The 11,814-nt window shown below is 41.3% G+C and overlaps 1 protein-coding gene across 1 annotated transcript; it reads left to right on the top strand.

The window, feature by feature from the left end:
* The first annotated feature begins 6,685 nt into the window (after positions 1 to 6,685).
* On the top strand, positions 6,686 to 10,005 carry LOC120541514 (relaxin-3 receptor 1-like). The gene has a single exon (XM_039773232.1). It carries the CDS (start codon positions 6,839 to 6,841, stop codon positions 8,120 to 8,122), a length of 1,284 nt encoding a protein of 427 aa, XP_039629166.1. The 5' UTR covers positions 6,686 to 6,838; the 3' UTR covers positions 8,123 to 10,005.
* Positions 10,006 to 11,814: the final 1,809 nt, after the last annotated feature.

The following is an 11,814-nucleotide window of genomic DNA, read 5'->3' as shown; positions in this document are numbered from 1 at the left end:
GTCTCAAGTGACCGTGGTGGCCACCAGTATACGTGTAGCGCATGCGCTGGGAACAACGAGTCTGTGCACTATGCGTTAAGTCTGGGTGTATTGTGCGAGGTCTTTACAGTAAGATTATGTCGCAAATATCAAGTCGGGGCTCATCAAAGTCATTTTTAACAACGACGATAACGGTACTTTCAAGTAACAATAGCGGTACTGAATTGATACAGTGCCTATCAAATATGCTAACCCCCTGGAAATTTTAATATTGTGTTATTATAGAACACAGAATCACCACGGATGTAATTTGACTTTTTGACAATGACCAACAGAAAAAGACTCTTTAATATCAAAGTGAAAACAGATCTCTGCAAAGCTGCCTAAATTAATTACACCTCAAAAAATCTGATTGTGTATAAGTATTTACCCCCCTTACTATGACACACCTAAATCACCAGTGGTGCAGCCAACTGGTTTTAAAAGTTACAGAATTATTTCAGTGGAGATCACCAGTCTGGGGTTTCAGAGGACTGTACCATAATTGCACCTTATCTAGAAAGTTCAGTTAATGGTTAATCAACATGGCTTTCTAACTTACACAGTAAAGGCAAGAAATAATCCCAAGCAGCTCTGTAAAATGGTGAAGAAAAGCACAAGTCACGGAATGAAGACAAGAAAATATTCCTTGGAATCCAGTTAAATCAACCATGACAAAATGGAGAAAGTAAGGGACTGCTGTAAATCTGCATAGAGCAGGCCTTCCACAAAAACTGAATAATCATGCAAGAAGACAACTAGTGAGGTTGTCTACCAAGAGACCCATAAGAACTCAGAAGGAGTGACAAGCTACAGTCATAAAGACGGGAAAAGGTGTGCAGACAGCAACTATTGTAGCTTTATGAGAAACAGGCAAAGAGAAAGATACTGTTAAAAAATATAGATAGATAGATAGATAGATAGATAGATAGATAGATAGATAGATAGATAGATAGATAGATAGATAGATGTATGACATCTTGGCTTGAGTTTGCCAGAAGGCACATGGGAGAGACAGAAGTCAGCTGGAAAAAGGTTCTATGGTCTGATGAGCCTAAAACCGAGCTTTTTGGTTATCAGACTAAATGCCATGTTTGGCATAAGTGTACGATAGAAAATAATAAAAAAAAAAAATAATACCCCCCACTGTGAGACATGGTGGTGGCAGCATCATAATGAGGAGATACTTCTCTACATCAGGCCCTGGAAGGCTTATGAGGGGAAAACGAATGCAGCAAAATATGAGGGGATTTCTGGAGGGAAACCTGATGTGGTGTAGTGGTTAAGGATGTGGACATCAAAACCTGAGGTGGTGGGTTCAAATCGTGCTACTGCCACTGTGTGACCCTAACCAAGTCACCTGAGCTCCCTCTGCTTCAATTGGAAAACCAAAAGAAATGTAACTAATTGTATCACAAATATTGTAAGTTGCCTTGGATAAAGAAATAAGCCAGTATAAAATGTACTGATGCTTGTGCTTTGGTATAAGATTTGTTTCCCTGTAAGACAACAATCCCAAGCATAAATTTCAAGCCAAATGAAAATTTGTGGCTGGACTTATAAAAGGCTGATCACTCGCGATCTCCATGCAAGCTGGCAGAGCTTCAACAGCTTTTAAAGGAAGATCAGAGAGCAATGGCAGTGTGGAGACGTGCAAAGCTGCCAGAGAGCTGTGTGCACTGACTGAAGGCTGCCTATCTCCTAGACCCGGACTTTAAGGGGCAGAATACTTAATGCCATCAATTCTTTTGTGCTGTATATTTGTCATTAACGTAGATCACTTTACAGAGATCTGTTTTCACTTTGATATTAAAGAGTCTTTTTCTGTTGGTCATTTTCAAAAAGTCAAATTACATCCGTAGTGATTCAGTGTTGTATGACAATAAAATGTAAAACCTTGCGCTACTTTGCACAGAGTGCCGGAGGAACTTAGAACTTTAAAATGTGTTGACAATCTTTAAAGAAATGTTGATTTTCAGGTAGCAAATACGGAAACAATTATCAAATTAAACCAATTAAAGTAACGCATTGTTCTTCAGTGTCCCTCTCGCATTTACTGTGCAGTCAAATGTTTTGCAGCAAATGACTAAATGGTGCCTCGTTTTCTAATTTACGTAGTAAATTAAAGAATAACTGAAAAGACGTCATGTAGTATGAGTAGTACATTTAAAACAATTTCAAGATAACCGTCCATCCATTTTCGAAATCCGCCTTTGCGTCACATGGATCAAAGAGCAAACGGCAGAACCCAACGCTGATGGTCGCGGGTTTGGGGTCGTCAGGGACACGTCCACTGCAGGGCACTGCAGCTAGAGACCTGAGCATCATTTGACAGCAAGGCTACATGTGCCATGCCACCAAATTCAAACTGGAAGATTTTGCGATACGTTTAAGATGTCCTCGTCACTCACTGTCATAAACAGAAGAAGGCTTCACAAACCACGGAATATACACCAGATAAATGAACGGCCAGCCTGCAGATGTAATAATGAAGACTTGTCCTTGTAAGGCACCTATAGTGATGGTGACCAGAGGACTTAAAAAATCATACTAACGGGTTCCGTGAGCATTTCACTTTAATGTTAAAAGGTACTCCCATCATCCAGTCTTCTAAAGCAGCTATGACTTAATATTAGACTTATATTGAATCATGAGATCTTTAGTAAATCCGACAACACTAATATCATTTGTAGAAGATTATTTCTTAAATATATTTACAGATGCAAATCCACGCAATAACGCATTTATTTGAGAAAAGTGTCAAAATCTCATTGAAAGAAACGGGCCAGAAAGAGGGAGATGTTAAACATGTGCAGTTAATCTCAATATCAAGCCTCACTACTACTGCTCTAACTAAATCAAAGAAATCAAGGTCACATTGCAGCCGAAGCTATATATTTAAAAAATCTACAGGAGAATTCATTGGCTGTAGGAAAGGCGTCTCAATTTTCAGTGTGTACTGTACATGGTTCCAGTAAAACCATGCACAAAATAGACTTTTACTCGCACATGTGCGAGTTCACAAAGTGTGTTTGAAGTATTTATGACCTTATCTCGCTCTTCCAACACCAAAGAAATAACTGAAAACATATAAATAGCGGAAACATCCTAAGAATAAACAGCGTAAAGACGGAGCGACTTCCATTCATCCAGGCTCAGTTTAAGAGAAATTCTATTGTTGTGTAACGGCGCCATCTGGTGGCCATTTGAATAAACTCGGAGAGGGTTTGGAGTACAGTATTACTCCCATTCTTAGCTATTCACTTGCCGTGGTGTTAACATCTGATTGGTTCATCTCGATTTGTTTGGGATGCATCTATTGAATTATATTGATTGATTCGCGTTTTGGGAACTCGATACCCAAACACTCACAGCCACAAACACTCACCCACCAGCGTACATCCTCAACGTACACACTAATATACAGGTACATAGAGACTTCGATGCTAATGGTCTAGGAACACATACACAAAAAGCGGCCAGCGTGAAAACAAGTCGCAATTCATTCATAAATGCACGTTTCACGTTGTCCTCGTAGGATTTTTTCCGGAGAAACCATTAGGCCAAATTGGGCCTCTCTGACTGGTAATTTTCTCTGCAGCAGGCTGATTCCACCCGTTCTCTGCTACACTTTTACTACACTATAAGTTAATAATAATAATAATAATAATAATAATAATAATAATAATAAGGTTAGTAAAAATAAATAATTTCCAATGGATTTGATCCGAGTACACGATGTAAGTTTGAATAACTTGTATTTCAGTTATTTTAAAGTATTGTATAAAAGTAATAGAAATATCACCTTACCACTAATTTTCTGAACCCACATGATTCAAACTGAGGGTAGGACCAGAGACTCTGTAGAAGATTGTGTTTTGCGTATGATGTCGTCTTGTGCTGCTTTCAGCCGCCTGCTCTCCGAAAAATAAAGCTGCCCTGGTGATTCTTCAAGAGCGATGACATTTTGGGTTTAATAAGGAACCCTCCACATGAACTTTCTAGAAAGAACCACTCATTCAGATTCGTAGCCGGTTCCAAAAATGTCATGAATATGATGATAGATTTATGAAATAACTGCGGATTTATGATTGTAAAAGCACTCTTGATGCATGCAATAACACAGGTTAAGTTCAGGTGTTCATGGTTTGTTACCTGCTATAACCCACTATAAATTAAAGATTTCTATTTAGCTCACTTATTAAGAGCATTTTCAAAGCTTAAGATCCAATTTGATATGCAAAGATCCCATCTTAGGACGAAATGAGTCCTTGTCAAGCAACACATCCACGACGAACGACACAGCTTGCAGTAAAGTGCCATTGAAGAGCCGTTAGTTTTAGGAGTGATAGTGCGGCACACCGAGATGTGCTGTCACGGTGTCACCATACCATGGCAAATGTTCAGATCTCATAGTCAGTCTACTTGCTTTTCTTTACGATAACTAAAAACACATTGGTCCGTCCCACCACAAAGCTCAAAGAAGCACTGACAAGCCTCTCCTTTGCTTGTAATCGTTACATTTTATAAACATACTTTCCAGTTACAAAAGAGACTGGCAAACTGTAGGACAAGAGTTGTTTGGCTATATAAATTATATATTTATATAAATAAATTATTATTATTATTATTATTATAGGGTCATCTTTTTTATATTTTATGCACATTTCTAGTTAGCACTGTTTCTGCTTTGTTATATATTCCATACGTTACTGCTGAAGCAGATTTCCCTTCATGGGTTAATTATCTATCTATCTAGTGCTCTTCAGTTCTATCTATCTATCTATCTATCTATCTATCTAGTGCTCTTTAGTTCTATCTATCTATCTATCTATCTATCTATCTATCTATCTATCTATCTATCTATCTATCTATCTATCCTGACGTCACCGCTTTGCTCATTATTGGATGGTCAACCTGGTCTCTGGGCGCACGGACACATTGAGTGATAACTTTTAAAACATTACATTCTCCTTGAGTTGTGTTTCCTTTTTTCTGCTGACATCCAGTTATTGTCATATTACAGTAACTATATGTTATTATACAGTACAACATGATGTACAGTTTTTGCACTGTTTCAAGTAGACTCTATACACTACAGTACAATTAATAAACACTTGGCAGTAGCATACAGTCAGTCATGTAGGTGTAATTCCTCTGTACGCGCACTTTCGGTATGGAGGCTGTACATTCTCGGCAGTGCAGAGTGAATTTTCTCCCAGCACTCCAGCTTTCTTCCACAGTACAGATATATTACTGTTAGGTTCACTGGAGACATTAAGTAACCTCGCCTTAAGGGTGTCTGCGCGAGTGTTTGACGCTATGGAGAAACAAACACTCCGTGGCGCCCATGCTGTCAGGGTAAGCTCCAATCCCCTTCCGTCCCAAAACTGAAAAAGGCGGAGTCAGAAAACGGAGTAATGCGTGAACGAGTGAGTTGTTTTGGCTAAGGTGCTCTCTGGAGAATTTTAAAGCTCTCACCTTTAAGTATCGTGCCACTCCATTTTCGCTTTGACTCCTCTAAAACAAGCAGCATTTCATTTCGAATGTGGATGTACACAAACGGCATTGGCTTTCTGCCCGGGAAGATTCCTGCCTTGCACCAGAAAAAGGCTTCAGCTAATCGTGAACGTCTAAAGAACAAAATGAGGCACATAATAGGAGGATGCTGGGTTTAAAATCAAGCACATTACTTACAACAATAAAATAATGAAAAATTCGCTCTCCTTACACAGTATTTTATATAAGGTATCTTATACGTACCATTTGTACATGTAAAACTCCAAGTGCAAAGTGAAAAATTGTATTTAAAAATTAATTTAAACATGTCCTCTATCATCTAGGTTCTTGTGTAAACACATTCTGCATGATGGTAGTATATGTTTATGAATACGAATACACATTTTGGATATAAATATGCCTGCAAGTATCCACTGAAATGTTACCAGCACTTCTGTATGCTTTGCATAGTCTTTCTGCTCGCTTTTGAAATTCTCTTTAAGATAAAAGTACCCTGCGGTGGGCTGGCGCCCTGCTCGGGGTTTGTTTCCTGCCTCGCGCCCTGTGTTGGCTTGGATTAGCTCCAGCAGACCCCCGTGACCCTGTAGTTGGGATGTACCGGGTTGGATAATGGATGGATGGATTTAAAAAAGTATTATAAATAGACACGCGAAAAAATAAACAAATGGTGCTGTGAGTTAAACTGATCTTTGAGCACTGTGTGTCATTTGGGAGCTCGCAAGAATTCTATCAGTTTATATAGCCTTTCGCACTCCGGGTGATTCTCCTTCTTTTCCAAAGGCTGCAATGGAGAACATACAATCAGAAGGGTAAAATGCAAGTGATCTCCGTGTGCTACGTTATTTAATGCGGTTCTGTGTGTTGACTGTGGTCCTTTCATGGTCTTTCATGCTATAACAGGTCCTTGTCAAGATTCAGCGTTTAGGTTTCCTGATTTGACACAGAACGAGTTTGCGATTGGCTATCAAGCACATTGAACAGCGGAGCTGAGGCTGTTACTAACCATCCTTTGGCCGTTAATGATCTGTCAACATTCTGGGCGTGGGACCCTGGTGCATCTTTTGGAGATTAGTTAGGTGTTGCTTTGCCTGATTATGAGATATGATAAATGCTTTCGAGTCACCTACCAGTTGCTTTATTCCAGCTGCACTTCAGACCAATGGGGGTCTTAGGGGGGCGGTCCCAGAGACACACACTAGTATTAAACTGCACCCCTCACCTCCACCTCCTCTCAAATGCCGGCTGAGAAGGTCTGTCGAGGTGTGGTGCCGTTACTGATGCTCTTGCCTACTGGGATCTCATGCGTACATTTCGCATTTTATCAGTTGGTTTGTTTCGATCGGCGAGCTGTAATCGGGGCTTTGATATGCTCACTGTGGTGACCGATGTCCCTGGGATACTGTTATTGTCCACCGGGATGACCGAGTCGCAGAACGACACCCGCCGAGTCTTGAACGCCTCGACAGGAGGGCATCACTTCAGCACCCTCGACGATATCGATGTGACCGCGGACGCCAGTCCGGTGCTGAGAATCTTCATCTCCATCGTGTACTCTGTTGTTTGCGCAGCAGGGCTGGTGGGCAACTTGCTGGTTTTCTTTCTGATGAAGACGAAGCAAGGCTGTAAAAAGTCCAATATCAATTTCTTCATCCTTAACTTAGCGGTCACTGACTTCCAATTTGTTCTAACCCTACCCTTTTGGGCAGTGGACACTGCTTTGGACTTCAGCTGGCCTTTTGGAGATGTCATGTGCAAGATCGTCCTGTCGGTGACCGTCATGAACATGTACGCCAGCGTGTTTTTTCTCACGGCTATGAGTATAGCCCGCTACTGGTTAGTCGCCTCAGCTTTGAAGAACAGGAACCGCCGCTTGCCCTGCTCAGTACGCTGGGTCTGCATGCTGCTGTGGGTCTCCGCCACCGTTGCCACCGCACCCACCACCCTGTTCTCCACGGTGCATAACGTCGCTGGAGAGAAGCTCTGCCTCCTCCGTTTTCCCGAAGGTCAGCACTGGCTAGCGCTTTACCACCTGCAAAAGATAATGATTGCCTTCGTGCTGCCTATGGCTATTCTGTCCATCTGCTACCTGCTGCTCGTCCGTTTCCTCAGACAGCAGAGCACGAACAATAACAACCCCAAACGGAGGTCGAGGGTAACTCGCTCGGTCACCGTCGTGGTGCTTTCCTTCTTTTTGTGCTGGATGCCTAACCAAGCTATCACATTCTGGGGGGTACTCGTCAAGTTCAGCGCTGTCCGCTGGGACAAAGCTTATTACCTCGTGCACACGTATGTTTTCCCGGTCACCGTGTGCCTGGCTCACGCCAATAGCTGCCTGAACCCCATCCTCTACTGCCTCATGAGACGTGAGTTCAGGAAGATCCTGCGTGGCCTTTTCTGGCGGATCTCACCTCCGGTCAACTCAAATACTTGCCCTCTCCGGCAGTTCTCGGGATCTTTCAACCCAGCCCAATATGACACGCAGGGGGTCATTCCTGTGAATGTGACGGGAATCGATCCAGGACGAGTGCCTTCGGCTCTCCACGGTGCGTGCAACACCGTACCTTCGTCTAGTACCTTCATGTAGATATAAGTGGGGTATTTTAAACGAAAGAAGGTCGGCTGTACCTCGTAGAAAAAAAGTAGATCGATTAATCCAGGCAAAGAGCAAAGGAGTGAACCCACGTTGAATCTGCGAAAACGACCTAGCACCCTAATGTCATGGGACTTGCATACAAATGCTGCTGCTCACAAGACTTACTAGTCATCCGCGCTCCGAGATGCGCAAATGTGGACACAGTGGGCGGTGGAATGAAATATTTATTTTCTATCTCACCTCTAAATGTGCTTCGTCCCGTCCACGGCGGGTTCCTGGCTGGCGCCTATTTATGCCGGTATAGGTTATTTTATTTTATTTTGGATAAAGATGCTTCAGAAATTGGACGGATGAACATTTTAAACGTGATCATAACCGCGATCAATTTTCAGCCCATTTGCAAATACCCAGGCCGTTCATGAAGAGAAGTTACCGATTTCCTCCAAACGTATGGACTATTTCATAACATGTAAAGGGGCGTTCATGCTTTCCAAGGACATTTATGTATGGTGTGCATGCGGATTTCGGATAAGAACATATGTCGATATGTTAGTGCGAAGAAATGAATGTGTACTCGATTGTGAGAACACTCGCACGTGAGAACGCACGTGGAATTAACAAGTGCGTGTACTTTATGTGTTGGTTGGAAAGAACATTGGTCTGTGTGAGCACGTCCATAAATTACCTCTTGTTAGTGCAAGAGTTACATGAATGAGCAAGTTAGCTTGTTTTGATAAAGAGAAAGGTTTGAATCGGGGTAAGTCGATTAAACAAGGATGGTGTGTCAACCGGGTGTTATTTACAGTTAACGTCAAGGCACTGGCCATGGTGCTGAGCAGTCAGTCCCGGCCTATGGCAGAATTAAGCCATCGCACATAAAATAAACCTTAGAACCGACATCAAAAATGCATACATAATTATTTTTTTATATCTGATTCGAATCTGGTAGCTCTGTCTTATCATTGCATGATTTCCTCCAACACCCACATAGCTTATTTATCATCAAAAGATAAAGATCATACGTTTTCATAGTTTAATTCCACAGATTTTACTAACCCCTAGACTAGCAATTGGTTGTAGATCAAGCCATAATTAGAATCTAATGTTAAGCGAATTGTCACGAAGAGCTATATAAATAAAAAGCAACAGGTCATACAGAGTGATCCGTTACTAACGGATATAAGGGAGAAAATAGTTAAGAAAAAGAAGGGTTAGCACTTTAAAGACAGTCTTCTTAAAATTCAAGGGGATGCACTCACACACTGGATCAGACCATTGTCCTCCTGTCTGAAACTCCTCATTGAACGATCTGGAATCTACTTTAGGATCAGGTTGCCACCAGTGCTTATGTTCTTGAGACGCTGGTGGTAATTGACAAAAAGGACAGGAAGAAGAATTGGTTATCGATGCCATGTTTTGGATAGATTGCACTTCATTTTTTATTTTATACTATAGTGAGATGAACAAAAATACATTATTCAGGTAACATTTGCTTGTTTACAAACCAAAGCCTTTTTTCATTCAAGGAAAAACATCTAAGAATTCAGCATTATGAGAAAGATAGAAGCATGATGTGACTGTGAGTGAAATGAACGGAGTGACTATATGTGTGGCAAAGGCTGATGTGTCTGCTGAATGCGCTCTGCATCCATTATAAGGTAGACAGATGTGTGTGTGTGTGTGTACGTTAAGCCGGACTCCTCGCCTCCCTTCCCAGCTGTCCGTCTATTTCTTTTCGTGCCGCTTGATAACACAGGAGGGAGAGACTGAATTATAAAGACCTTAATCTGTTCTCCATGCAGAGACACTACCCTTTCATTGAAGAATATACACATTTTAAAAGAAGAGAAATAAACAGTCTATTGGTCGACAAATCTTTTTTGTGTCTCGATTCTCAATGTGGGCATCTCCGCCTTTCAAAAGAGAAACGGCACTCAAACTCTCATTTTTATTTCCTGAAGGAGGTATTGTTTTTTGTTTGCTGGGTTCTTGTTATAAGACTTTAAAATATCGCTTGCAATTAACTATAATGTTAAAAGGTCGACTGGGCTCATTCTCATGCAACTATAGCTGTCTTTTGATTTGACTGTGAAGTTGGACATTTGAGACTGGGCTTATCATGTGGTGCGGCCGTCGGCGCTGCTGGCTTATAGTCTGAGTCTTCTCAATAGCCACGTGCAGGTGGCATGTTCTTCTCTTCTCACGTTTGCGTGGTTTTCTCCTGTTTAATTTTACACATTGTTCTGATTAGCAACTGTAAACTGTCCACTAGTTGAATAGTGACGTTCCTTCTATTCATAGTCACCATGTTTCCGAAATTGCAGCGCAGTGTCAGCACTAATGGCAAAAGACCAGCGTTGTCCCAAGCCAAACTGCGACATTAAGGGGAATTTTACAAATATGTCTGCAATGCAACAACATTCAGAGCGCTTCATGTGTCCACTAACGTTAGCAGCCTATAACAATATTTAGGTCCTGAGGTCTGCATGGAGGTAATAAATAATCCATATCCATCAGGTGGGTACAGGAACATCAGATAAAATCTCTTAAACACTCAGTATCAGAACTATTACACAAGATGTTACTCCGTTACTCCAGTAAATCGCTGGCTTTAGCGTACTCTCAACTGACGTAATGTTAACAATATAGCTTACTGGAAGTTACACAAATTAAACACACCTGCAAGTGCAGCACAAGCTGCTTCTTCATTCTTTTTTTTTTTTTCTTTTCCTTTTCTAACTTGTGTTGTCTTGAAGCCATCTTATTGTATTTTAATGGAAATTGATCAGAACAGGTGACCATCAATGACATTAATTTCACGATTCATAAAACAGCAACACCAGGAGAATCAAGCTGTGGACCTCCAGAGCTTCACTCCATTGAAGAGGATGACACTTTGCTTTATATGTTAGTGATGTTACATGACATGCCTGGTTACACTATGGTTAATATTCCTTTTGGAATTTCAGAATTCCTAGTTGGAATTTCAGAATTCCTAGTTGGAATTTCAACTTTAAGTCTGGTTTTCAACTTGGAAACTCTGGGCAGGTCTGTCAAGTCAGAGTTTATCCATCTTCATATCATGATGTCAATCCAAAATGGCGATGTAAACCACAAACTTTAGCCAAAGCTGTAGCCTGTTTATTAGCACTTTTGTCTATCTGTGTCTCAGCAAATCAGCCATGTCCAACTTCTATGTGTGCACATTGCTGCTACAGTGTCTGGAAGCACACAATCCCATGTAATATGTTGTTATGAATTGCTGTTTATTCCTGCGAAGGAAGCATAGTAAAGGTATTTCTGGACATGTCCATATTGGTTCTCCCAATGTTTTACTGGAATGTGATCATTCCCAGCTCTGACATCCAACTTCTGAGGTTAATAAAACACAATGTGAGTGGAGTATCTGACTCAAGTCAAGTAAACCAAGTAACAAAAATGTGCAATCCAATTGGCCCTTCAGTGGAGTTACTGAATCCCAGATGTCTGCAAACACCCAACAGCCCCCCATTGGTCCTCCAATCATGGGCCCCACGCTCAGTGTCTGACCTGTGTATAAGAAGAGGTGGCTCTAAGGAGTTGAGCTGCAAAAGACTGTGGGTTTTAAGAAGAAAGAGTGTGTGTTGAGGTTGGGGAATTGGGCTGTGAATGTGTGGCAAACATATATACTGTATGGAGTAGTA

The sequence above is a fragment of the Polypterus senegalus genome, chromosome 12 (genome assembly GCF_016835505.1).
Source record: "Polypterus senegalus isolate Bchr_013 chromosome 12, ASM1683550v1, whole genome shotgun sequence".
Taxonomy (NCBI): Eukaryota; Metazoa; Chordata; class Cladistia; order Polypteriformes; family Polypteridae; genus Polypterus; species Polypterus senegalus.
Note: the sequence above shows the minus strand (reverse complement) of the source record. Positions and strands in the feature narration are given on the sequence as shown.

Bases quoted from the DNA above. Each gene is read 5' to 3' on its own strand.
- LOC120541514 (XM_039773232.1), top strand. From the start codon at position 6,839: ATGCGTACATTTCGCATTTTATCAGTTGGTTTGTTTCGATCGGCGAGC.